This window comes from Anomaloglossus baeobatrachus, chromosome 1, assembly GCF_048569485.1.
Source record: "Anomaloglossus baeobatrachus isolate aAnoBae1 chromosome 1, aAnoBae1.hap1, whole genome shotgun sequence".
In the NCBI taxonomy this organism is placed as follows: Eukaryota; Metazoa; Chordata; class Amphibia; order Anura; family Aromobatidae; genus Anomaloglossus; species Anomaloglossus baeobatrachus.
Window position 1 is genome coordinate 338,002,773 of NC_134353.1, and position 27,172 is coordinate 338,029,944.

Here is a 27,172-nt window from a genome sequence, read left to right on the forward strand (position 1 = left end):
CCCACCACATTGCTTTCAGTGAGAACTGCCCGAAGAGGTATAAAGAAGCTGTCCCCATATGAATTAATGTTTGGTAGTGTTCCTGAGACAGAATTATATTTCCCACAGCAATTGCAGGCCTCGTATGCTTTTCTCACTGAATATGCGTATGCTTTTCTCACTGAATATGTCGCTGAGTTGCACAAACATCTGACTGTTACTCATAACTGTGTTCTTTCCTCCATCCCAGACCCCATGTTTATAAGTGGCACACACACACCGGCACCAGGTGACTGGGTCGTGGTCAAGAGACACATAAAGAGACCATTGGAGCCTAGATCCAGGGAGCCATTCTAAGTGATGCTAACCACTGCCACTTCTGTCAAGATCCAAGGCAAAGATACAAAGATAACCACTCTGCCTTTTGGATTATGCTGATGGCAACTGTACCTCTTGTCCTATCAATGAGGCACTAAAAGAGGACTGTGATAACAAACTGGTAAAGCATCACCAAGTTCTGTTCCAAGATATGGACTCTAAAGCACTAAGAACTGTTGGATATGCACTCCGAGCCCAATATCTTCTAATTCTACGCCATATCTTGCAGATCCCCTGATCCTATATGAGGACTATAAGTTAAGCCTGTGATGCTCACACTCTTAGGACTGGAAAAACTGTGAGAGTACTTCAATTACTCGTGATTATTTGTAATGATAGTTGTTTCCAGAAAAGTGACCATGGATGTTTGGAGCAATAGTGAACTGTGGTTTACACATTCTGTGTAGACTTGTGAACAACTTTACCAATTTAACTAACATTTTGAGTCTAAGACATCCTGAAGGAATGAGGTCTGTCTCAAGAACTGCTGACATTTGTGTACCAAACCTTCGAAGCAAAGGACGTTTGACTGATATGTGTTGTGTTGGGAGAACCACTGACATAATACACTGCACAATTCCTAAGGATTTATATCTAGTATGTGGTCACCAGGCCTATAAATGACTTTCCCGAGGCGCAGAGGGGATCGACACCTCTGCACGCCTTATGCCGCTACCTTTATATTTCCTCATGGTGTTCTAGATATAAGTGCTTTACCTAAACATTCCCTATATAACCGAGCTGCAGACAAATGTATCTGACAATTTGGTTCTCAGGTATCACTGGGTGGCTGATGGGCATTCTACAGATGGGAATGTTGATACTACTAGTGTATGTAGCTGCAAGAATTGGTATATTTGTTGTGACAACATTATGTAAAGAGACTCGTAAGATCAAACATCACAGGCCATCAGTTAACACATCTGCAAAACATCAAAGTGCTCCCTTAGTAAATATATATATGATGAAATTTACAAACAAGATATCTATCAGTGAACGGGGTTGGCCCCTTCATGCTGTCACAGCATGGGGATATAGCTGGTGGATAAATTGTCTGTAAATAATAAAAAGGGAGGAATTGTTATGGTTAATATTTTATATTAAGTTTTGATTATCATTTAAGCAATTTATATATCTATATATCTTTGATAATTTTGTATTTTTATATTAGCTTCATAAGTGTTATTCATAAAAGCAATAACACAGGGTGTACTCTTTGTTATAAGGATGCTTTTGTCTCAAATGTCTTTGTTAATGAAGGTCCAGAAAACTGGACAGAACTAGATTTTTAGAAATGCAGCCGGATCCATGATTTACGATTTTGTTATTTTCAACTTTCATTCCATTTTTGGTCATGTACTAAGCCGTCCCCTTTTCTTTTGTGGTTGTAATAAACTACTGTCTGGGCATCTGAGATTCAGACAAAGCCTGGTACACGGACATTAACTGTGTGTTCGTGTGTTTGTCTCCGATGCATCGCTATTAATTGGACCAACACTGGCAGATCTGGAGATCACTTTGTATCTCACCCTAAATTAGCTCTCCCAAGAAAGTGGTTTCCACGACAGAACACACAACATTGTTGGTTATAAGTGACTTAAGGACAAAATGAAGAATTGGTGACGGAAGGTTGAACTAGATGGACCTAGGTCTATTTTCAACCTAAATAACTATGTAACTATATAACCTCTGCTTCACCCCCTTCAAGATTCGCTCTCAGCGGGGCTCAGGAATCCGGTACAGTTTCAAAATCATTCGGACATGAGGTTCCATGAGGATTTCATGTTCTAAGACCTGAAAACAATCTGTCAGTTCTGAGAACAAGTCTCTGTTCCGATGAAGCAATTTTCGGCAGTGCTGCTTTTGGGCAGGTGACATCATCTCTGCGACCTTGACAATCTCCACATTGGCATCAAACTTAACCACCCAACATGAGATTTCCACGGGTTCCCTTTCTCACTAGTTTCAGTTCTTGGAATGCTGTCTCAGCTTCTGGAGATCATGTGGACATAATTGACTTTGTGCCCTTAAGGAGGTCAGTTTCAAACTCACTCATACATGAGGTTCCATGAGGATTTTTAGGTTTTAAGGCTTGAGTTAAACCATCCAGTGCAAAGAACAAGTCTCTGTTCCAATGAAGTAACTCTCAGCACTGCTGCTTTTGGGCAAGTGACGTCTCTCCAATCTTGACAATCTCCACATCGGCTTCAAACTTAGCTACTAAATGCTGGGCTTCTAAGGGTTCCCTATCTCGCTAGCTTCAGGCCTTGGAAGGCTTTCTCCACTTCTGTAGACCATTTTATCATAGCCAACAGCGCCTCTGCAACATTGACAATCTCCACATCAGCTTCGAATTTAGCCACCCTGCATGCTCATGCACTTAGGCCACATGCTCGATTACGCTCTTGAGGGGTGTAGAATCTGATTCTCAGGTCTCTTTCACTATATCCATTAGTCCACAAGGATGTTGGCCATTAAAAAGCTCAAACGAGGAAAATCCTGTAGAGGCCTGTATGACTTCTCTGATGGAAAACAATAAGTACAGTTGTAGACAGTCCCATGTCTCAGTCATCCTTTTCCCCAATCTTCTTTAGCATGGCCTTAAACGTTTTAGTAAACCGTTCCACTGGTCCATCCATCTGCGAGTTGTACACCAAGGACCTGAGGTGTGTGCTCTGCAGGACTTTGCATAATTCCCTCATGATATTTCACATGAATGGAGTGTCTCTTAGTCTGTCAGTATCTCAATCAGCAGTCCGCTTCGGAAAAAGGTCTGGACCAGTTTTTTAGCTATACTTTTAGCAGAGGAATTTTTCAGTGGTACTGGCTCTGGGTATTGTGTAGCATAATTCATGATCACTAGATTAGGCTAATAGCGGACTTGACCAGGGGTACTACTAAATCCATCGCTATGTGATCAAATGGGACTTCAATGATAAATAACTAAGGGACTACGAAAGTGAGAAACTGGGGCGGTTAGCTGGCAGGTGTGACCAGACCTACAATAATTCATAATCTCTAAGTGACAGCTGGACCAGTAGAATCTCTTGAGAATCCGCTCCTTTGTTTTGTCCACCTCCAGATAAACACTTAAGACATGAGTATGGGTCATCTCTAACACCTTGCATCTGTAAGGCCATAGTACCAACAATGGTTCTAATACCTCACCTCTGTGCTTGCTGACACAATACAATAACACCCCATTTATGGATACCTGTTGTCGACCCCCGACTCTTGAGGAACCCCGTTTAAAACAGTTACATTATCAAATGCCCCTTTAAGAGTTAAGTCCTTGAGGTGGGCGATTCCAAAGTTACCCCGGAGAAGATTTTTTTTTTTTTTTAGAGGTACCCTGGTTGTTGTCAGAGCAGCCTAGCAATTCCATTTTTCCCCACAAGTCCCAAAATAAGGCAAAGTCCTGCAAGTTCTTAACTATACCACCGGCTTGGAACTTAATGTTTCACATGTCAAATTTTCTTTATGTCCTCCAGGGCCATAAGGTAGTCCTTAGCATCCCCGTGGATACAGCGAATGCCCACCATCTTTCCAGAAATCAGCTGGTGAGGAAGTGTGCTCCTTCTTAGGGTCACCAAACTCACTGGGTCCAAAAGAGCAGTCATTAGCACCCCGTTCACTGACACAGGACATGTTTGAGACCCCTCGCTGGGTTGAGAGTCAACACTGCAGGCAAGTTATGCAGAAGAGAGCAATGCCGACCTATGTTGCAGTCCATCGGCTTGGTGGTCATGGGGAAACAAGTGGCTATGTTACCTGGGGCGTGACACTTCCAACAAATCACATTATTAGCTAGGGCCTTCGGCAATAACTCAGACAGCCCTTGAGACCCTGGAAGTCCACATTTGTGGCTTTAGTTCTCTTTTTTTTTCGGTGTCAGCATCCCATTGGGAACCATTGGGCTCTTGGCATGGAATGGACCTGTCCATGAAAACCCTTTCCACCCTTTGCACTGGAGAGGAAGATTCCAGTTGCAACCACTTCTGAACCAGATTTAATAAATCAAACATTTAGGACCGGGATGATTTGTCACCACAATAGCCAGAGTGGTGCACCCATTGTGCCCTGACCATCAGCATTACTCCTAGGTGCACCAAGATCTCGGTTTTCAACTTGGCGTACTCTTTCGCATCCTGCAGTCAGGTCATAATAGGCCTTCTGCAATTCCCCCGTTAGATATGGTGCCAGCACCTCCACCCACTGCTCCAAAATTAAATTTCTCCCTTTCCGCCACCCTTTCGAAAACTGTCAGGAATGCCTCTATTTCATCATCCGGTGACATCTTCTCCAAGACTCTACTTACTGTCTTTCATATCTTCATCATCTTGACTCAAATGTGGTGAGGAGTTCCTGGGGTGGAACTTCCCAACCAAGACAGTCGTCTGCAGCTGCTGTTGTTCTTGCTGCAGCTGTATCTGTTGCATAAACAGTTTATTGGTTTCCTCCTAGCCTTTCTGTTGCGGCTGCCATTATTATTGCTGTTGCGCCATGCAGACATCATTACTCTAGCAATGTGCATGTGCCGCCGGACAAAATTTGAATAAAGAAAAGGGGCGAGACTGGAGGAGGAATTTACACAGAGGACCTGGCCCAAACCGCTGCATACGTCAATCAATGAATGCACCACTTTGTGGACCTTTATCAACGTTCTTTTTCTGCAATCAAAGATCCAATCTGAGAATTGAGTGTATGGCTCTAATCAACATACAAGTGCCAGTATGGCATTGCTTTTAATTTATATGGGAAAATCCTGCTCTTTGGTTCCATTTCAGCATACTTTTCTTTCCATACCACAGCAGAAGTAAAACATAACTCTTGAAACAAAAAATTTAAATCTTTATTATTTCCAAAAATTATTTATAGAAGACAAGCATATTTCAGTGCATATTACAGGAAAAATAACTTTCTGGATATCTATGTACCGTGCACAGCAGTATCATAAGTATAATACACATTGTTATAGGGGACAACAACAATTTTCTTAGTTCTAGTTAAAGGGGTTATCAGACAATAATGAATAATTCCTTAGCACAAAAAAATTGGTCAAAAGGAATCATTAAAACAAAAAATGCTCCTGTATCTAGAAATATTATTACACCTATTGTAGAGATGAGCAGATTGTTTGCAGGACGACAGTCCAACGATCAGCTCAGTGGAAACCGCAACAGCTCTGCCCTCATCTACTGTCTCCTCACCCATCCCTTGTAGACTGTGAGCCCTCACGGGCAGGGTCCTCTCTCCTCGTGTACCAGCCTTGTATTGTTATTATTATTATTTATTGTACTGGTTTTTATTATGTATACCCCATGTAAAGCACCACAAAATAAATGATACTATAATAAATAATAACCTGGCAGCTAGACGGGAGGCCTGGGAATCTTTAACCTTCCGGAGTCCCTGGCACAGCCTTTGATTTGTTGGAGATGACGCCTTATCATCTGTATGACGTGAAACATTGATGACATTTTGCCAGCCAACCAAAAGCTGAGTCATGCACTCCTGAAGGTAAGAAGTTTGTGGGTCTCCAATCTAGTTGGCACAAATTACTGAGCTGGACTAGAGTCCTACGCATCGTTCTGCTCATCTCTATTCCTAGTGTTGTTTTACAGCAGAGTATTTTTCCATTGTGCAGGTGATACAAAAGCTTGCCATTCCCATGTGAAAGCTGTCACCTTGGTGGGTTGACAGGTCTTTCTCCTTACTCCCATACATATACATGAACATATGGTTTGACTAAACATTTATAAGCTTTAAATATAAAGCAAGAAGAAAGTTGCTGACAGACACCCCAGCTTATATGTATGGGGGACTTTAGAATCAGCCTCTTCTTGCCAGCAGATATTGTGAGTCGGGAGAGGGGGCATACTATAATAAGTAACAGTAATAACTACACACAGGAACAATTTAGAAGAAAAAAAATACTTCAGACTAAACAGAATAAAAAATAAATTGCTTGAATAAAGAAAATGAACGTTTGCGCATGGGGCAACCCTTTTATTCCCGACTCTTTCGTGGGTGTACTAAACATAGAAGTCAAAACATTACTCTCTCCAATATCAAAAGGGGTTACACAAATCAAGAAAACCAGTGCCATATCTATCCATATATTGTGACTGTAAGGATGATCTCTTGAATGGAAGGGTTGCCCACATCAATGCCGTGCAGGAAAAGACTTCAGAGTGCAATATGCCAGTGATTTTATTTCTCTACGTGTTTTGAAGCTCAGGCGCCTTCATCAGGAAAAGTCATTCCTGATGATGGAGCCTGAGCTCCAAAATGCGTAGCGAAATAAAATCAATATTTGGCATATTGAAAGACGAAGCCTTTTCCTGCATGGCATTGATGTTGTCAAACCCTTCCCTTCAAGATATTATCCTTGCATCCACTACGAGGCCTGCAGCAGCCGAGAACCATTCACCACATATAGAATTCAGTGGTTATGACTGTTCTCAACCATGCCAGGTGAGCGCATACTGCTAATCCTACACCTGAAATCCATCGGGGTAAGACCCCCCCCATCTGTGTTTTTTGTCTTTCCAGCTACATCTCATATTGTGAATGGTACTGCAGCAAATATGCATTTACTTAATGGCACTTAGCTACTATACCTTACCTGTACACACCCCAGGGACGCTATCCCTGGAAGAAAGCAGCTAGGTTTATCTATTCTAGTATGACCCACTTCAAGGATTTTTTTATAATACATCCACTGGCTACATACATACATATATACACATATATATATATATATATATATACCAACAAATGACTTACTAAATACTGGGGCCCTCATCATATGTCTGTCAAAACAGAATCACTTTGCTGAGGATCCGTTTGATTATACGGGTTCCCATCCAGTTTATTAATATCTCTTAAGATATATTCAAAGGGGCCAACAAACTAATGATGAATAGCTGGGCATCAATATCAAATTAAGCTGTACATCCAGAAACCAGTTAGGTTCCAACAAATAATGAAAGACATGAAATAGGTACATGGAAATAATGGCAGAACTCTAAAATAACCACATAACTTAAACTCAGTTTTAGATGTGTGAGCTAAGTGATAAAATGGGGGGGGGGGGTGGTGTATGAAATAAATACATCTTGAATAAGATGAAGACGCTGGTAGGCAATAATAAATATCCCTAAAAACAACATGCAAGCCATTTTTTAAACTGCAATGTATGATCAGCTGCTGTGCTTCCAATGCATGGCTCGATTGCTTGTCACACACAATTATTCCTCATGAAAGCCAAGAGCCATTCTGCGTAGCCCTGAGAACGAATTTGATCATCACTTTCAGCATGAAAGACTAAAGAACTTTGGACACAAGGTTGTGCTGTGCAAACTTACTAAGCGCTCAGTGTAAAAACTACAACCAAAGGATATATCAGAATTATACAATACATATCTATGCATGTTATCAGTAGTGCTGGAAAGAAGATCCTCAGTGACCCCCATATAGTTGCGACAGTAATTCTTTAAATGCAGATGTAAGATCATTTTTTCAGATGGATGGTGGCATATTATAGGCATATCTACTGTACACGAAAGCAGACTGCTCTACGTAATATTAGAGGGAAGTAGTCTATAATCCTAACATGGACCCAAAAGCCACCAACAATTTTGAGGTATCAAAGCTTTACTATGTTACTCCATCTAGACTATAAACACTACAGGAATAATTTGCCTATTTTTCCCCGAAAATGTATTGCCTAAGAAGAAACACCCATGGCAAGATTTTTAGATTGCGTTGCAATTTAGCCTTCTTTCAAAAGGAAAATAATCTCTAGTCGCCAATTAAGATGGCCACTTTGGCAGTCCATGTCAACCCCATAACTAGGTATTACCACATGACTGAGGATATACATTCAAACTAGTCTTCCCCTCAAAGAAGACATCTCCATCTGGCAACAGCTGTTTCCAGGGTTCTTACCCCTCATCAGTGTAGAATAGGACAATAATTGGCTGGGTACCAGGCTTCTTTCTTTAGCTTTGCATAAATATCCCAAGTTAGGCTGATTACAGGATTCACAATGACCTATAGTTACTAGTGATGAGCAAAAAAAAAAATTGTTTAAAAGAACTCAAGTCCTCAGTGGTTGATACCTTTTAATGGCTAACTGAAAAGATGGTAATAATTGCAAGCTTTTAGTGATTAGCAAGCACTACCATGCTCAGGTGCTCGTTACTTGTAACGAGTAGTTGAACGCTCAGACGGGCTCAACTCGTGTACCGAGAATAAGGCTATGTGCGCACTTTGCGTTGAGTTAGTTGCATTTCAAAACGCATCCTCTGGCAGAAATTGTCTGTCAAATTTGGTTTTGACCACAAAAATGCTAAAAATACGCTTGCGTTTTTACTGCGTTTTGGCAGCATTTTTACATGCTTCTTCATTGCTTAAAGTCAGATGCATTTTGAATACAAATACACTACTAAATAAAAAGTTTAAACATTCAAACACTATGGAAAAAAAAATGGATTACAAATATGATTAAAATCATCCAAAATTGCTAATTATGAAATTTATAACTGTGTTCTAATATTCATGTATAAAATTACATTAATTTTTTATTAATTTAATTGTCGGACTGTGTGTGTTAAGGGACATATCATGCCCTTAATAGAATGTTAAAAACGCATGCTTTCAGCATCAAAAACGCATGCTAAACGCTAGTATTTTGATTTAGGAAGCATTTGGAAACTTCTCATTGACTGTTAGCAAAACGCTGCCAAAATGGCAAAAACAATTGACATGTTGCTTCTTTAAACGCAGAGTTTTTGACAAATTTTCAGCATCAAAAACGCTGCGTTTTTAACAGCATTGTGCGCACAAGAAAGCCCTATTTCCCATAGACTTTGCTTGAAAATCAAAATGCATACATTTTTTGCATTAAAACGCTGCAGTTGAAAACGCTGCGGAAACCCATGAAAAAAAGCAAAGTGCGCACACAGCCTCATGGAAGTCAATGAGGAACTCTAGTATTTTTCTGGAAAAGTGCTTAAATTCCCCATTGACTTCCATTATACTCCGTACACAAGTCGAGCCCATCTGAGTGTCCACCTGCTCGTTACAAGTACAGAGTAGCCGAGAATGGTTGTACTCGCTCATCACTAATAGTTACAATCGCCAAAGGGTGGTGCTAAAAAGCAATCTTAAACTGGGAAGGATATTCTACAAATCCTTTAAAAGTATAAGACAGAAAATATTCTCTTTGGAAATCAGGATAAATGCCCACTATTTAGACAAACATTAGTAATAAATGCAGCAATTACATATTAAAGAGAACCTGCCTGCAGGATTTAGCTCCATAAAGTAGACCCATGGCCATAATGGCGTCGTGAATGATACCTAAGGTGAAGGAATCCAATCTGTGGTTGTTGAATAATCTTCCTCTAAAGCCTGCTTTACATGTTTCAATTAATCGTGCGATCGCACCCGCCCCCCATCGTTTGAACGGCACGGGCAATTTGTTGCCCGTGTCGCACAATGCTGTAAACCCCCGTCACACGCAGTTAACTTCCAAACGACCTCACTGTGGGCGGCGAACATCCACTTCCTGAAGGGGGAGGGACATTTGGCGTCACAACGACGTCACACAGCGGCCGGCCAATAGAAGCGGAGATGAGCGGGACGTAAACATCCCACCCACCTCCTTCCTTCAGCATTGCCTGCAGCCGCAGTTAAGCTGCAGTTCATCGTTCCCGGGGTGTCACACGGAGCGATGCATGCTGCCTCGGGAACGATGAACAGGACGTTTGATTTTTTGAAAATGAGCGACGTGTCAACGTTGAACGAGAAGTTGAGTATTTCTGCTCGTTCATAGCTGTCACACGCTACGATATCACTAACGATGCAAGATGTGCATCACTTACGGCGTGACCCCACCGACATCTCGTTAGATATATCGTAGCGTGTAAAGCCCGCTTAAGGCTTTCATTTCATATTGTTTTCGGTGCATTGGGTCAGACTTGGGGGTAAGACCTTCTACTGCTTCTTCACCACTACTCTGTTTCTTTTAGAGGTGATTATTCGGTGACCTGACTCTTTTTGGAAATTTTGTGCCACCATCATTGAGTGGGCGTCGCGTGCACTGTGTGATTCTGCAGCCGAACTGAAGGTCTTCAATAAAAACGCGTCAAAGTCGGCAAATGCACAGATCGTAATTTAAACTTAATGACCTCTTCATAAAGGCAAAGTTTCGATCTACACATGCGTCACCTCTGGCACAATTTTATTGAAGACCATGAGCAGCGTGAATCTATGAATTGTCTACAATAAAATTGGCGCCAGAGGTGGTGAATGCGCAGAATGAATTTTTGGCTTAATGATAAGGTCGTTGAGTTGCAATCTTGATCTTCGAATACCATCTTCGGTGCCATTTCATTTAAGTCCTACAAACTGACCGCAAAAATCTCACTAAGCAAGTGCCGCCCACTGCAATGATAGCAGCAGCGGCACGGAATTTAAAAAAGGAGGCAGGTCACTGAATAACCAGTGACCTGTAAAAGAAAGAGGGGGTAGGTGAAGGTGTGGAGAAGCAGAAGACCCTAGCCTCAAGTCCCACCCCGATTGAACAATGCACCGAATAGGTCATTAAATGAAAACTTTAGAAGAAGGTTATTCCACAACCACAGATCGGATTCTTTCACTGCAGATGACAGTTTAATCAGAATCACAATGCCATTATGGCCACGGCTTTACTTTATACTTTAGAGCTAAATCCTACTGACAGGTTCTCTTTAAGGACAACTTAGATTTTAAGTCTGATTGCATTTCTACACAGGGATTTGTGAGTGCTTTATCAAAGAGCAGAACATACAGTCATGATAACAATACCCACTTATAAAAGTGTATGGACCACCATTCTTAATATTGTAAAAGCACATGTAAAGATGAAACCTCCTACATGATGATGGAACATAAAAGCCAGGGAAACACAACCTGCATCACTTTATACATTTCTTCTCCATCTCCCTACTTAGAAAGAACTTTACCAATAATGACCCAGGTAAGTAGTGTACAGATCTTATACTAGATGGAAACAATGGGCATCAGGTACAGATTGATGTTTACAACATCACATCTGTGTGTTTAGTTGACCTCCATATAATGGGACTGTCAGCAAGGCTCCACTGGGAAAGGTGTTAAAGTTACTAATTTAGTGATATTCATTAACCGCTAATACCATCACCTTAATGAAAAACCCTTGTAAATGAGTTGCTTCACAACAGACATTTACAGCACATCAGCAGGATATGCCATAACTACTAGATGCTGGTCCCAGAGGAAGCACTGACTAATTTACAAGGGTTCCCTGTCCTGACTGGTACTTTTCTGCAGTTACGTGGGCCGGCATTTCACAGCTAGAATTAGATTAGCTGTATTCAGAACTGCCATAGCAGTGAATGGAGCCGGGACATTCTCTACTACTCTGAGGATTGAGGGTGCTGCAGCTCTGGAGATAAGTTCATACCAGGCCCATATATTTTTACTGAACCTTTTCTTCATAATAGTCATATTATTAAGACAAGGCCTTAGCTTGGCCAACCCAGTCAAATTTCACTATCCAATCTATATGCCCACACTTTTCCCATGGCAAGTGGATTTAAAAATGCCTGTTCCTAGGTTTTCAAGAGATAAGCCACTGCCATACTCTGTTGGCAATTAATTATTTCCCTCTACTCACAGATCATGCAGGAACAAGAGGTCTACATTTGGAATGACTATTCGTGACGTTTGTATGATCGGTCCATTGGCTATTGAAATATGGATGGCAAGGGCTGAAGAACCCAGCACTGGAAGGGGAACCAACAAACTAAAATGTGCATGCTGACTAATATACTGAGAGAAAAATCTGTATGTAAATATAATCCCACTAATATAGATGTATGCATCATGTAGGACCAAGATACAGGGAGTTTTATTCAAACCCCTCCTAAGCCATTTTTAAAGACCCCGATATGGCCATTACACCTGATCCATTGTAGTTCTACTTACATCAATATAGAAATCCATAAGACTGCCACGGGTCTAGTGAACCATACTACGTCATGCCGTATTCTGGCTGAGAAACTAGCCCCATCATCGATGACCAACCCAGGCTCCAATGCATCCGTTCCCCTCATTACAGGGGAGCATAGCCTTTGCTCAGTGTAGCAGCTTATTCACTGCCTAAACCCCCGACCCCCAGCATAGGAGAATATGATTTCTGTCCATATCAATGTGCTTAGTAACTGCAAAAATTACTTCTGCCGGCATTTTTACTTCATTTAAGTTAAAGGAAAATAGAATTAGTAAATTTAATTTACAATTGTTAGAAACAAAACAGGACAGTAATTCATCTGAGAACCTTCTTAAAATAAAACACAAATACAATGCTCATGTCAGTCAGAATGATGGCTATGATACAATAAAACATAAAAAAAACATTTATAATAACAGCCTAAATAAAAAGTGCATTTTCTATGGCATTTTACTTTCAAAACTAATTCATACATTGAGGCTCTGACTATGAAAATGGAATAAGCCCCCTCCTCAAAAAAGAAATAAAAATTATAAATATTAAAATAAATATCATCTAACAAAGCTAACAGAAGAGGTATGGACACTGAACAGACATCAAGGAAGCAGGTTGCTATCTCTTTAAGTAGATTCCAGGTAAGCCATTCTACATGTTCATGGCAAAAGCATGATTAAACAATGGCGAGACTCCACATGCTACTGCCAGTTTTATCTGTGCCGAGTCCTTCACTGGCTGAATGGGTGGTCGCTGGAGTCAGGATCATGGGCCTTTGAAGAGTTCAGTCCAGGTAATGTGCTTCACCACTGCTGCCAACTGAAATCATCATTGTTGCCAAACACTAGGAAGAAGCCTAAAATGGTAGAAAAGATGACGGTGTTTCCCGTCAGGACAAGCGCACATGCTCCCCAGCGAATCTGTGGACAACAGAAAGGCAGCATAAAGATATAATATTCATTACATCCAGTACAAAAAAATGTCAACCTAAGGATACAAACTTGACAGGGGCGAAAGAAAAAGGGTACAATATTATATGCACGCACACATATATATTTATTTGGGATATGTTTGTCACATGTGTGGCACTCAACGAAAAGCGCCACAGGTGTGGTGGTAATAAGTCACATGTCCTTTCCCAACTGTCCCCAATACTGTTTTGGTTGGTGTACGGCCTTTTTATTCATAGGCTCCGCAACAGCACTTTAACCCCTTCACCCCCGGCCACTAAAACACCCTAATGACCGGGCCATTTTTTGCAATTCTGACCAGTGTCACTTTGAAAGGTTATAACTCTGGAACGCTTCAACGGATCCTGGCGATTCTGACATTGTTTTTTCGTGACATATTGTACTTCATGTCAGTGGTAAATTTAGGCCGATATTTTTTGCGTTTATTTGTGAAAATTTAGGAAATTTGGCGAAAATTTTGAAAATTTCGCAAATTTCAAACTTTGAAAATTTATGCCCATAAATCTGAGAGATATGTCACACAAAATAGTTACTAAATAACATTTCCCACTTGTCTACTTTACATCAGCGCAATTTTCGAAACAAATTTTTTTTCCGTTAGGAAGTTAGAAGGGGTCAAAGGTCATCAGCAAATTCATTTTTCCAACAAAATTTACAAAATAATTTTTTTAGGGACCACATCACATTTGAAGTGACTTTGAGAGGCCGAGGTGACAGAAAATACCCAAAAGTGACCCCATTCTAAAAACTACACCCCTCACACTGCTCAAAACCACATCCAATAAGATTATTAACCCTTTAGGTGCTTCACAGGAACCAAAGCAATGTGGAAGGAAAAAATGAAAATTTTACTTTTTAACACAAAAATGTTACTTTAGCCATAAAATTTTCATTTTTACAAGGGAGAAAAGAGAAAGTACACAATACAATTTATTGTGCATGTTCTCCTGAGTACGCTGATACCCCATATGTGGTAAAAATCAATTGTTTGGGCGCACGGCAGAGCTCGGAAGGGAAGGAGCGCCATTTGAATTTTTGAACGCAAAATTAGCTGCACTCATTAGCGGACGCCATGTCGGGTTTGAAGACCCCCTGAGGTGCCTAAACAATGGAGCTCCCCCATAAGTGACCCCATTTTGGAAACTAGAGGCCTCAAATAATTTTTCTAGATGTTTGGTGAGCACTTTGAACCCCTGGGGGCTTCACAAAAGTTTATAGCGTTGAGCCGTGAAAAGAAAAAAAATTTTTTTTACCACAAAACGGTTGCTTCAACTAGGTAGCTTTTTTTTTCACAAGGGTAACAGGAAAAAATGCACCATAAAATGTATTGTGCATTTTCTCCTGAGTACGCAGATACCTCATATGTGGTGGAAAGTAATTGTTTGGGCGCATGGCGGGGCTCAGAAGAGAAGGAGCGCCATTTGACAGCAAAATTGGTTGGAATCATTAGCGGACACCATGTCACGTTTGGAGACCCCCTATGGTGCCTAAACAGTGGAGCTCCCCCACAAGTGACACCATTTTGGAAACTAGAGCCCTCAAATAATTTTTCTAGATGTTTGGTGAGCACTTTGAACACCTGGGGGCTTCACAGAAGTTTATAGCGTTGAGCCGTGAAAAGAAAAAAAAATTTTTTTACCACAAAACGGTTGCTTCAACTAGGTAGCTTTTTTTTCACAAGGCTATCAGGAAAAAATGCACCATAAAATGTATTGTGCATTTTCTCCTGAGTACGCAGATACCTCATATGTGGTGGAAATCAAATGTTTGGACACACAGCAGTGCTCGGAAGGCAAGGAGCGCCATTTGAATTTTTGAGTGCAAAATTAGCTGCACCTGTTAGCGGACGCCATGTCGGGTTTGAAGACCCCCTGAGGTGCCTAAACAATGGAGCTCCCCCACAAGTGACCCCATTTTGGAAACTAGAGGCCTCAAATAATTTTTCTAGATGTTTGGTGAGCACTTTGAACCCCTGGGGGCTTCACAAAAGTTTATAGCGTTGAGCCGTGAAAAGAAAAAAAATTTTTTTTACCACAAAACGGTTGCTTCAACTAGGTAGCTTTTTTTTTCACAAGGGTAACAGGAAAAAATGCACCATAAAATGTATTGTGCATTTTCTCCTGAGTACGCAGATACCTCATATGTGGTGGAAAGTAATTGTTTGAGCGCATGGCGGGGCTCAGAAGAGAAGGAGCGCCATTTGACTTTTCAAACGCAGTGCACTGATCGGCCGCTGCAGGACGCACGGTCGGATGCGATAAAAAAAAGCGTCGGGGATACGTAAAAAAAAAAAAGTCACGCCAAAAATTGACCATGGATGCAGATACGTTATGTGCATCCCTGATCAGCGCTTGGCGGGACGCACGGACGGATGCGATACAAAAAGCGTCGCAAATACGGAAAAAAGTCACGCCAAAAATTGAGCAGGGATGCCGATCCGTTATCTGCATCCCTGATCAGCGCTTGGCGGGACGCACGGACGGATGAGGTGTAAAAATGGACAGGGGATACGGAAAAAAAAAAAAAAAAAGTTATACTCACAGTACCTAGAGGACTAGCAGGAGGATCACTGACCAGAAGAGCTGCAGAGGAACAGATGGCAGAGAGATGGACAGCTTTACAGGAGCAGCAGGCAGATCAGCAGAATGCCCAGGAAGGACCAAGCGATGGACGCAGATGTGATCAGGCCGGTGAAGACAGGTAAGAGGACGTCGGGGGAGAGCAGAGGGGGAGAGGGGGGGGTGAGAGCAGAGGGGGAGGGGGTGAGAGCAGAGGGGGAGGGGGTGAGAGCAGAGGGGGAGGGGGTGAGAGCAGAGGGGGAGGGGGTGAGAGCAGAGGGGGAGGGGGGGAGAGCAGAGGGGGAGGGGGTGAGAGCAGAGGGGGAGGGGGGGAGAGCAGAGGGGGAGGGGGGGAGAGCAGAGGGGGAGGGGGGGAGAGCAGAGGGGGAGGGGGGGAGAGCAGAGGGGGAGGGGGGGAGAGGGAGCTGCAGAAGCAGAATAGAAATAATGGGGGAGGCAGTCAGATCGCGGGGGGAGCGGGTCGGGATGTCGGGGGGGGGGGGGGGTGGTTGGGGGGAGCAGATCGCGGGGGGGGCACGGCAGGGGCTATCACGGCAGCGCGCAGGGGCACCACGGGAGCGCGCAGGGGCTGCAAAGTGAGCACAGTACTCACTTTGCAGCAGCAGCGGTGGTAGCAGATCGGGAGGGGCACGGGCAGGGGCCTTCACGGGAGCGCGCAGGGGCCTTCACGGGAGCGCGCAGGGAGCGGAATACTTACCATTAGAGCTGCAGCGGCGGAGACATCAGAGGCGGCGGCGGCAGCAGCAGCGGTGGCGTGGTACCAAAAGTACCAGCCACTCCACGCTGCAGCCATGTTGGGGGAGGGCTCGCAGGCCAGCACAGGCCTGGGGAGGGCGGCCACCGGCAGATCAGACCGCCCCACTGCACACTGATTGGAGCGATTGCGCGTCATAGCACGATCGCTCCAATCAGTGCTGCAGGGGCTGGGGGCGACATGTTTGAGGTCCACCTATGATATGCTGCTGCAGCTGCGGCATCTCATAGCTGGATCTCACAGGATCGCACTAATTCGGGCATTATTTTTGCCGAAATTAGTGCGATCGATGTGGTTGGCGGTTCAGATTTGAACAGCCAATCACATCGATCGTCGATAGGGGGTGGCGATGCCACCCCCCCTGGGGTCAAGCAAAGGTCCCCTGCTGTAAGAAACAGCAGGGGACATCATTTGAAAGCCGTTGCTATGGCCACGGCAATCAAATGAAGTTTAGGCCGTAAAATTACGTCCCTGGTCGTTAAGTCACGTTAAAATAGGACGTAATTTTACGGCCCGCGGTCGTGAAGGGGTTAAGATTGTATGTAGAGAATTGCAAATCTGAACTGTAAAGTTTGGGGTTCATATCAAACAGTGGGTGTCCTGGTCTAGGACTCGAACACGGACTTTTAAAAAAAATTTCCGGTGTCCGAATTAAGGTGCTGTTTGTATGTCAACCACTTGATCGAGCATCGCTGTGCTTGGGTACGCTCAGTGCTCAGCCCAATGAGAGCTGCTTGCAGTCTTTGGATAGCTCTCACAGGGTGTAAAAAACAAAAAATGCCCTCTCTCACCCAGAAATGCTCTGTTTATGGCTGGCTGTATGTGGGTGGAGAGCCAAACTGCCCAATAACGGACTTTTATTGTACTCATTACTCGAGTTGTACCAGTTAGTTCTTGACTTACATTGAGTTTGGGCTCCAGGATGAGGTTCAGGTCAAGCCCGGGTCAAACTGAACTTTAAAGCTCGGTTGAACCCAAAACTTCACAGGTCCGCTCATGTCTACTTGTATGTATAAAATGTCACAAAATAAAAAAAAAAAAAAAAGGTGATAATTCTGCATTAATTTTTAATTTTACATGCAACTTGAACAGAGAACAAAACCCTTTTTGTTTCGAACAGATCAAGAGCACATGCCAAAGTTGAAAATCGAATGCCGTCTAGTATAGTGAGGCTTATTAATAGAGGAATATTTTGATTTTCACACATTAAAGATGGTTGACTGTAGATGTCAGAAAATAAGTCGCATTTAACCCCTTAACGACCCATGATGTACTGGGTACGTCATGGATCGTGTGCCAGTAAGCCCCGCCCCCTGCCGCTGGCAGGCGGCCGCGATCCGCGCACATATCAGCTGTTATCAACAGCTGGCATGTGTGCCTGCTAGCCGCGGGTGTAATCGCTTCCACCAGCGGCCATTAACCCCTTACATTTCGCTGCCAAAATCTGGCAGCGATATGTATATGGGCGCCGCCATGACAGTCACTTACCCCGCCCCACCGGAAGTCATGTGACATGATCACGTGACTTTCGGTGGTTGCCATGGTAGCACAGGGTCATTTGATGACGCCTGTAGCTAACATGACTCACTTCCTCTCAATGCCGGAATACAGCCGGCATTGAAAGTAAAGCAGCAAATCTGCAGTTCTCAGCTCTGTAGCCGAGATCTGCAGAGAGTGATCAGCAATCCGATCGCTCTGCACTATAGCCCCCTAGGGGGACTAGTAAAATAAATAAAAAAAAAAAAAAAGTTTTAAAAAATTAAATTAAAAAAAAAACCCTAAAAAGTTTAAATCACCCCCTTTCACCCCATTGAAAATTAAAGGGTTAAAAAAAAAAATACAAAACACACATATTTGGTATGGCCACGTTCAGAAATGTCCGATCAAAATATAAAATCAATGAATCTGATCAGTAAACGGCGTAACGGCAAAAAAATTCCAAAACGCCAAAATTACATTTTTTGGTCGCCGCAAATTTTGCGCAAAATGCAATAACAGGCGATCAAAACATAGCATCTGCGCAATAATGGTACCGTTAAAAACGTCGGGTTGAGACGCAAAAAATAAGCCATCACTGAGCCTCAGATCCTGAAAAATAAGAACGCTACGGGTTTTGGAAAATGGCGCAAAACGTGCGCCACGTTTTTTGGACAAGCTTGTGAATTTTTTTTAACCCCTTAGATACAAGTAAACCTATACATGTTTGGTGTCTACAAACTCGGACTGACCTGAGGCATCACATAGATATATCTCAGTTTTACCATATAGTGAACACCGTGAATAAAATATCCCAAAAACTATTGTACGATCACACTTTTTTTGCAATTTTTCTGCACTTGGAATTTTTTTGCCGTTTTACAGTACAGCATATGGTAAAATGTATGGTTTCATTTAAAATACAACTCGTCCCGCAAAAAACAAGCCCTCATATGGCAAGATTGATAGAAAAATAAAAAAGTTACGCCTCTCGAAAGAGGGGAGCAAAAAACAAAAACGCAAAAACGGAAAGTGCCCGGGGGCTGAAGGGGTTAAAAGAGCCAAGTCAAGCTAATACAGGGGGAGTGGATCTTAAGCAGGTAGGAATTAGTAATAGTTCATGGAAGCAAAAACTGACTGTATAAAGCATATCAAAATAGCAAGAAATTGCGTTAAGTTTCCAGTAAACATGGAAGGAGTTTAAGGGGGGGGGGGGGGGGGAACAAAACAAAAATCGCACTGCAAAACAAGCTCTGTACTTACTAAGTTTGCTCTGGCAAAGACAATGGGGAGTCCGAAAGCAGAGACCACGATGCCGGTTGTGAGGAAGATGGCCAGCTCCTTGCATGCGTTACTTGCAGCATCTGTGTCATCTACCACCCGTCTTGCTATGCAGTATGGAATCGGTGCCAGCACATAAAAGAACAGGACAAATAATGGCAGATACTGACTGCAGAAGATGGGAAGAAAAACAAAGACAAATAAGAAAAGCTGAGGACATCATAACAAGGCTTGAGACCTAAACAATGGCCATAGTGCCACAAACATTTTCTTACTGACTAATCAAAGGAAAAACATGAGCAAACTTGCTGAGAAAATACAAAGTTTATTGATTTTCCTTTTATAAGAATAAGTATAAGACAGGGCAAATGGTACACTCAAAAATAGTATGGGAAGTGAATAGCAGGTGAAAAGCACAAGAAACAAATACTACACAAATAATTACTTAGAGTAATAATGCCATATTAGGGCCTAAACCTTAGGCAAGTTAACAAATAGGAGTGTAGTGCTGAACAACCTAACTCATATCCATTATTTTAATACAGTCTCATACACAAGCATTATATACTGAGTGGTAAGAAAGGAAGAGTTCCCAGGCAAAAAGGGACCTAAAGCACATTCACAGGTATATTGTATAGAGTGAACAAAGGTTGAGAAGCACAAAACAAATTTAGATGAACATTACATTGTTGGAGGGGTGGAGAAAACGCCCGACATACGTTTCAAGGGGGAAGGTGATGAAGCGGCTGGCTTTACGCCTGATGCCACGAAACGTACGTCAGGGGCATTTTCTCCACCCCTCGAACACTGTAATGTTCATCTAAATTGTTTTGTGCTTCTCAACCTCTGTTCACTCTATACAATATACCTGTGAATGTGCTTTAGGTCCCCTTATGCCTTTTTGCCTGGTAACTCTTCCTTTCTTACCACTCGGTATATAATGCTTGTGTATGAGACTATGTATTAAAGGAATGGATATATATGAGTTAGGTTGTTCAGCACTACACTCCTAATTGTTAATTTGCCTAAGGTTTAGGCCCTAATATGGAATTACTCTAAGTAATTATTTGTGTAGTATTTGTTTCTTGTGCTTTTCACCCGCTATTCACTTCCCATACTAATTTTTGAGCGTACCATTTGCCCTGTCTTATACTTATTCTTATGAAATGAAAAATTCCTCCTTTTTGTCGCCACTAGGTACATATAATATAATTGAGACCTTGCATTATTCACGCCATCTTTTTACTACTGAGGTTGTTCAGCACTATATTTATAATCCTTGTACTGCAGCTAATCTACATCTTTTTCAATCATCCAATTTCCGTCCTCTTTTTATCATGTCTTGTGTATGATGAATTTTCAATTATTTACTCTATGCACTATGAAAAATATTTATAAAAATAAACTTTGTATTTTCTCAGCAATTTTGCTCATGTTTTTCCTTTGAGTAATATGCTTAATATGAGCTGCTGTTAAATTGTGGGCTCCTCCCACTTTCGACATCATTTTCTGTCTATTAATGAAATTTAAGTCTCTTATTTTCTTACTGATGCATTTCCAATTGTGCTCAGAAAATTTTGGGAAAACCTAGGTTACACAGCAGTACCAATATATTCCATGTTCCCATTCTAATTAGCCCTTTCTGCCATGGGCACTAGTACATTATGCAATAAGTACAATCTATGTGTAAGAAAACCCTAGATGAAAATATAAACATATACCCTGCTGTAACTAATAAAAACAATACATATAAACAGTATTTTTTGATTAAAAAAAAAAAAAGCATAAAGCCATCCCACCGCGACAAGGTGTACCCAATCGGGACAGTACCTAAAGGCCCTGTCACACACAGATAAATCTGCGGCAGATCTGTGGTTGCAGTGCAATTGTGGACAATCAGTGGCAGGTTTGTGGCTGTGTACAATGGAACAATATGTCCATGATTTCACTGCAACCACAGATCTGCCAAAGATTTATTTCTGTGTGTGACAGGGCCTTAAGACTCTTGTATTAAAACCTTAATACTGGCCCCCTTTTCACCGAGCTGGGCATTTCACCTTTAGTGCATCGCATCCCATGGCTGTGTTCGTAGTCAGGACCAGTCACTCTCTGCCCTTATTCAGATTGATGTCTGTTGACACATGGTGAGGCTTTAATACTAGACTGTTAGGTACGATCCCGAGTTGGGTACACCTTGTCACGGTGGGATGGCTCTGTATGCTTTTTTTTTGTATCAAAAATAGTGTTTACTTAGTACCCTATTTATATGCACTGTGCTTTAATTTAGTTACAATAGGGAATATAATAATATTATTTATATAGCGCTGTTAATTCCACAGCACTTTACATACCATGACAACTCTGTCCCCATTGGGGCTCACAATCTAGGTTCCCTATGAGTATGTTTTTGGAGTGTGGGAGGAAACCGGAGTACCCAGACGAAACCCACGCAAACACAGGGAGAACGTGCAAACTCCTTGCAGATGGTGTGATTGGTCGGATTTGAACCCAGGACCCCAGCGCTGCAAGAAATATGTCCATATTATTTTTGTCCTGGGTTTTCTTTATCATATGCGCAGTGTGAACATGCACTTCTAAGGCTAAGTTCACATTTCCGTCAATTTGTATCAGTCACAATCCGTGGCTCTGGTAAACAACGGAATCCGTTTGGCAGATTCCGTTGTTCCCATAGACTTGTATGAGCGGTGGATTGTTACTGATGACGCTGCATGGCATCCTCCGCCCGACTGATCGGTAGTGGAACGACTGACCCTCGGGCGGCAGGAACGCAGCTTGTAACGTTTTTTGAGCAGGGGAATCCATAGGATTTCGCTGCGGATGCTCTCTCTGGCTCCCTGCACACGTAACCAGGGTACACATCGGGTTACTAAGCAATGCGCTTTGCTTAGTTACCCGATATTTACCCTGGCTACGTGTGCAAGGAATCAGCGCTAAGCGGTGTACGCTGGTAAGCAAGGTAAGTATCCGGTAACCAAGCAAAGTGCTTTGCTTAGTTACCCAAAATTTACCCTGGCTACGTGTGCAGGGAGCCCGACACTTCCCCGCTCGGCATGTACACACACACACACGTCCCCAGCCATGCAGTCCCCGGCACTGACGTCCTCACTACCATGGCCCCGCTCGGCTCCGCCCCCGGCACACATTCTCGGCGGCCGAACGATCAGCTGATCACCCAGCGGCTGGCCGCTGTGAGCGATCGGCTGATCACCCGGCGGCCGGCTGCTGTGAGCGATCGGCTGGTTGCTCTCATTAGCCGGCCGCCGGGAGATCATCTGTTCGCTCTAAAAAGCCGGCCGGCTATTGTGAATGATCAGCTGATCGCTCTCTTACAATGGAGTCCGACAATGAATTCTAATTCTTGTCATCCGTTGTATGACACATCAGTCACAAGCGTCAAGTAACGCATGTGACTGATGCAAAACAACGGAAATGTGAATCTAGCCTAAGTTGTATGTAGACCAACGCATGCTACGGCTCATTTTTTTTTCCATCTATGTGTAAGTAGATTTACTAACATTCATCAGAAGTGATAATAAATATTTAACAAAAGGGCAATAAGTATTAACGCCACTTACCTATACTGAGGCAGCGCACATCCCAGCATCAGAAACATCAGTCCAATGGCTCCGCCAAATGAGAGGCTGATCAGAGCTAAAAAAAAAAAAAAAAAAAAAAAAAAAAAACAAAAAACAAAAACAGACAATTAGATATTATTCTCGTTATTAACAACATCATTCATAGAAGAAAAAGGCAACTCAGTCGCAGGGCATAACTATGCATGAATAAAGACCAGTACATCCCATCCAGCCTCCCAGCTATGGGGAGAACATGGATAGCAAGTATGTCTCTTTTAGTGAAGAGTCAAATTTACAGGTCTAAACATAGGGAGAGATGGGAATGGAGATTCCTACCGCAGTTCTCCTGTCTACTACCGTCCATAGCTGGAAACCGGCTTGAGGAAGGCACATATGACTGGTCACACTGGGATTTATACCATCCAGACTGGAGGATGTGACCAGTCAGCAGGCAGTCATCTGACCGCTCTAATCCCTCCAGGCACTGGAACGCATTTCAATAAATGTCAATTTCACATTTTTGGAGTTTTCTGCCCACCCTGAAACCCGGAATACCAGAATCTTATGAATGCATCCGTCACTTGTAGTGTATTCAGCCACTTCTATCCCAGGTGTAATGTAGCAGATCAGTTGTGAATGTATGTCCTTGGAATGAATGAAGCACATGGCAGTGATGTAAGCAGAGTATGTTTTATCACATGCCATGCCAGGTTCAAGGAGAAGGGGGTTGGCCAGAGAACTATGATCTCTAGTGGAAATGCTGGGACATCCCACTCCAACATTTATTTTTTTAGCCGCTGGAGTGGTGCTTTTAATCTAAAGGTCCCTGCCCTCTGTTTTATACTCGCCTTTTATTAGTGACGCTCCTGTTGGTCTCTGGCAGTTTGTGACCTGCTGCTGCTCCAGTGTTTCACGGAGTGAGCCGGAGGTCTACTAGAACCTTGTTACGACTCTCAGACTTGCATTGGGAGCTTGTGACGTAAAATTCTGACTTCCGCCAAATCACAGCTTACGGACACAAGACTAGGGGCAGGGAACTTAGATTAGAAGCACCACTAAAAAATAAATACAGGAGTGGTGCTTTAAAGGGAACCAGTCAGCACATTTAACGACCCATGATGTGCTAAGTACGTCATGAGTAGTCTTCCTGCCTCTGATGCAGGCTAGCATCTCTCCCTACAGATGAAGGCCGAGTGTGGAGCGGTGCTCTGTCTGCGGCTGTTATCTATCACTGACAGCAGCATTTAATGCACCAGCAGGGGGTGCCCTCTCCTGAGCGTTCATAGGAGACAGATTACGTACGTACATACATACATACATACATACATACATAACAAATGATCAGACTATTGCAGGTTTGTGTCCCCTAGGGGGATGGATAGATGGAAAAGCTCTTGGAATAAGGGGAGGAGGAAAACAAAAAAAAAAAAACCACACACACACACACACTCGCAGAAATGAAAGCTTGTACTGTCCTTAAGGTGCTAAAAATCCAGCAGTCAGCACAATTTTACCCCTGAAAGCAGTGGTATAGCTATATAGGTGCTGGTCCCCCATAATAGAATAAGGCTATGTGCGCACGTTGCGTAAATTCATGCAGTTACACTGCGCTTTGTAGCGCAGCGTAACTGCATGCGTCCTGCGTCCCCTGCACAGTCTATGGAGATTGTGCAGGGGCCGTGCGCACGTGGCGTTTTAGAGCGCAGCGCTTCGGCTACTGCCGAAGCGCTGCGCAAAAAGAAGTGACATGTCACTTCTTCCGTGCGCTTTGCCGGCAGCTCCTGCTCTGTCTATGGGAGGAGCTGCAGGCAGAGCGCGCGTTCTCGCCGGCACCATGCGCTTCAGAACGGAGCTTTTCAGCTGCGCTCTGAAGCGCACCTTTTACGGTGCTGGGCTAGTACGCAACGTGCGCACATACCCTGACACCCTTTGTGAAGACAGCCAGTGTGACAATCATTAGAAATCCAACGTTGACACCATATACAGATTGCATGGAGATAAATCTTTGTTTTTCTTTTCAAGATTTTCCATAAGAATCTGCATTTTTTTGTGTCAGCCTCAAGACTTCAGCATGTAAATGCGTCATCACTTAAGATTTGCTGCAGCCATCAAGTGTTGACATAACACTACCATTAGAAGTAACTGGAAAAAGCAAAGTCAAAAAATGAAGGCAATGGTAATAGTAATGAAAAAAAATAAATAAAACCCATGACATAGATCAGTCCATGTGTCACAAACACAAGCCATTCAGCACTGCAGTACGTTAGTATAATCCCCTTTATTCAGACCGGGGATCCCAGGCCACAGTCTCAGCCTACACAGAAGCCTTCTCCATGTGTAGGACAATTTCTGTATTCCTTGCCTGCACAGTGGCAATTCTTGGTATAGTGATGTCCTACTCTATTTTTGAACGTTGACAAGATCTTATAGCTGATGGCCAGGACACAGACCGGAAAGGGCTGGTAAATATTCAAATTGTCTCTTCAGGGAGGAAGTAGACTTAAGCTGGTGTCACACATAACGACGACGACAACGACGTCGCTGCTACGTCACCATTTTCTGTGACGTTGCAGCGACGTCCCGTCGCTGTGTGTGACATCCAGCAACGACCTGGCCCCTGCTGTGAGGTCGCCGGTCGTTGCTGAATGTCCAGCTTCATTTTTTGGTCGTCACTCTCCCGCTGTGACACACACATCGCTGTGTGTGACAGCGAGAGAGCGACGAAATGAAGCAATCAGGAGCCGGCACTGGCAGCTGCGGTAAGCTGTAACCAGCGTAAACATCGGGTAACCAAGGGAAGTCCTTTCCCTGGTTACCCGATGTTTACGCTGGTTACCAGCCTCCGCTCTTGCTGCCAGTGCCGGCTCCTGCTCTGTGCACATGTGGCTGCAGTACGCATCGGGTAATTAACCCGATGTATACTGTAGCAAGGAGAGCAAGGAGCCAGCGCTAAGCAGTGCACGCGGCTCCTTGCTCTCTGCACTGTGACATGTAGCTGCAGCACACATCGGGTTAATTAACCCGATGTGTACTGTACCTAGGAGAGCAAGGAGCCAGCGCTAAGCGCGGCTCCCTGCTCTCTGCACATGTAGCACAGCGACGTTATGATCGCTGCTTCTGCTGTGTTTGACAGCTAAGCAGCGATCATAACAGCGACTTACAAGGTCGCTGTTACGTCACCGAAAATGGTGACGTAACAGCGACGTCGTTGTCGCTTAGTGTGACACCAGCTTAACTCTAGTGGCACCTATTGGAAGTAGCAATCCTAAGAGTCGAAAGTGACTCTCCAACAAGCCTTTTCATATGTCCTAACATTTATGTCAGCTCAGAATCTCAATTTGCAGATACGGTGTTTCGGGATGATTGTCCCTCGTCAGTGCAAAGTATGAGACTGATCTGAGTTTGTCTCCTTCCTCCCTGAAGAGAATATTTGAATATTTCCCAGAGGAGCATTGCAGCTATAAGTCCCCTCACCACCGACAGCCAGATTGGTTTGTCAGTCTCCGCAAGGAGACTAGTTTTCCCCTTAGACCCCACGATAGCTTCTCATACAGCCAGATCAGTCTCATACTTTGCACTGATGAGGGACAATCATCCCAAAACACCATGTCTGCAAATTGAGGTTCTGATCTGGCATAAATCCTAGGTCATATGAAAAGGCTCATTGGAGAGTCACTTTTGACTTTTAGGATTGCTACTTCCAATAGGTGTCGCTAGAGTTTGTCTCCTTCCTCCCTGAAGAGACAATCTGAATCCCTTCATCACACATATTTATATTAGCTTGTAAACTGCTCAGACTGGGGTAAGATGAAAGCAAGACAAGGGGTCAAGGATCATCTTTATAACATTTTAAAGAGGGCACAGAGATGGCAAGATTAAAGAGCAAAGTGTGAGAGGCACAATACAGGGACTAACACAGACTGCATGCAAAAGAGAAGGAACGAGTTAACCCGCATAGACAAAAAGATGATCCAAGTACATTTTATTACTCAAGCAGGTGGGTTGGGGGCACAGAGGGGGAAAAAAAAAGAAAAAAAAAAAAAAAAAAAAAAAAAAAAAAGGAATTTGGGGAAAGGAGCACACTAACACTAATGGAGGCAATGGGAGACTTGGGGACATGG

At 43.2% G+C, this 27,172-nt stretch overlaps 1 protein-coding gene across 1 annotated transcript in view; it reads right to left on the bottom strand.

Moving 5' to 3' along the window:
- Positions 1 to 5,185: 5,185 nt before the first annotated feature.
- Positions 5,186 to 27,172, bottom strand: part of LEPROTL1 (leptin receptor overlapping transcript like 1) — a 28,229-nt gene continuing 6,242 nt past the window's right edge. Inside the window, exons 2-4 of the mRNA XM_075352282.1 lie at positions 23,052 to 23,127; positions 19,438 to 19,624; positions 5,186 to 13,314 (exon numbers count right to left, since the gene is read on the bottom strand). Of these exons, the coding sequence (XP_075208397.1) occupies positions 13,198 to 13,314; positions 19,438 to 19,624; positions 23,052 to 23,127 (380 nt within the window). The 3' untranslated portion in view covers positions 5,186 to 13,197. The remainder of the gene's footprint in view (positions 13,315 to 19,437; positions 19,625 to 23,051; positions 23,128 to 27,172) is intronic.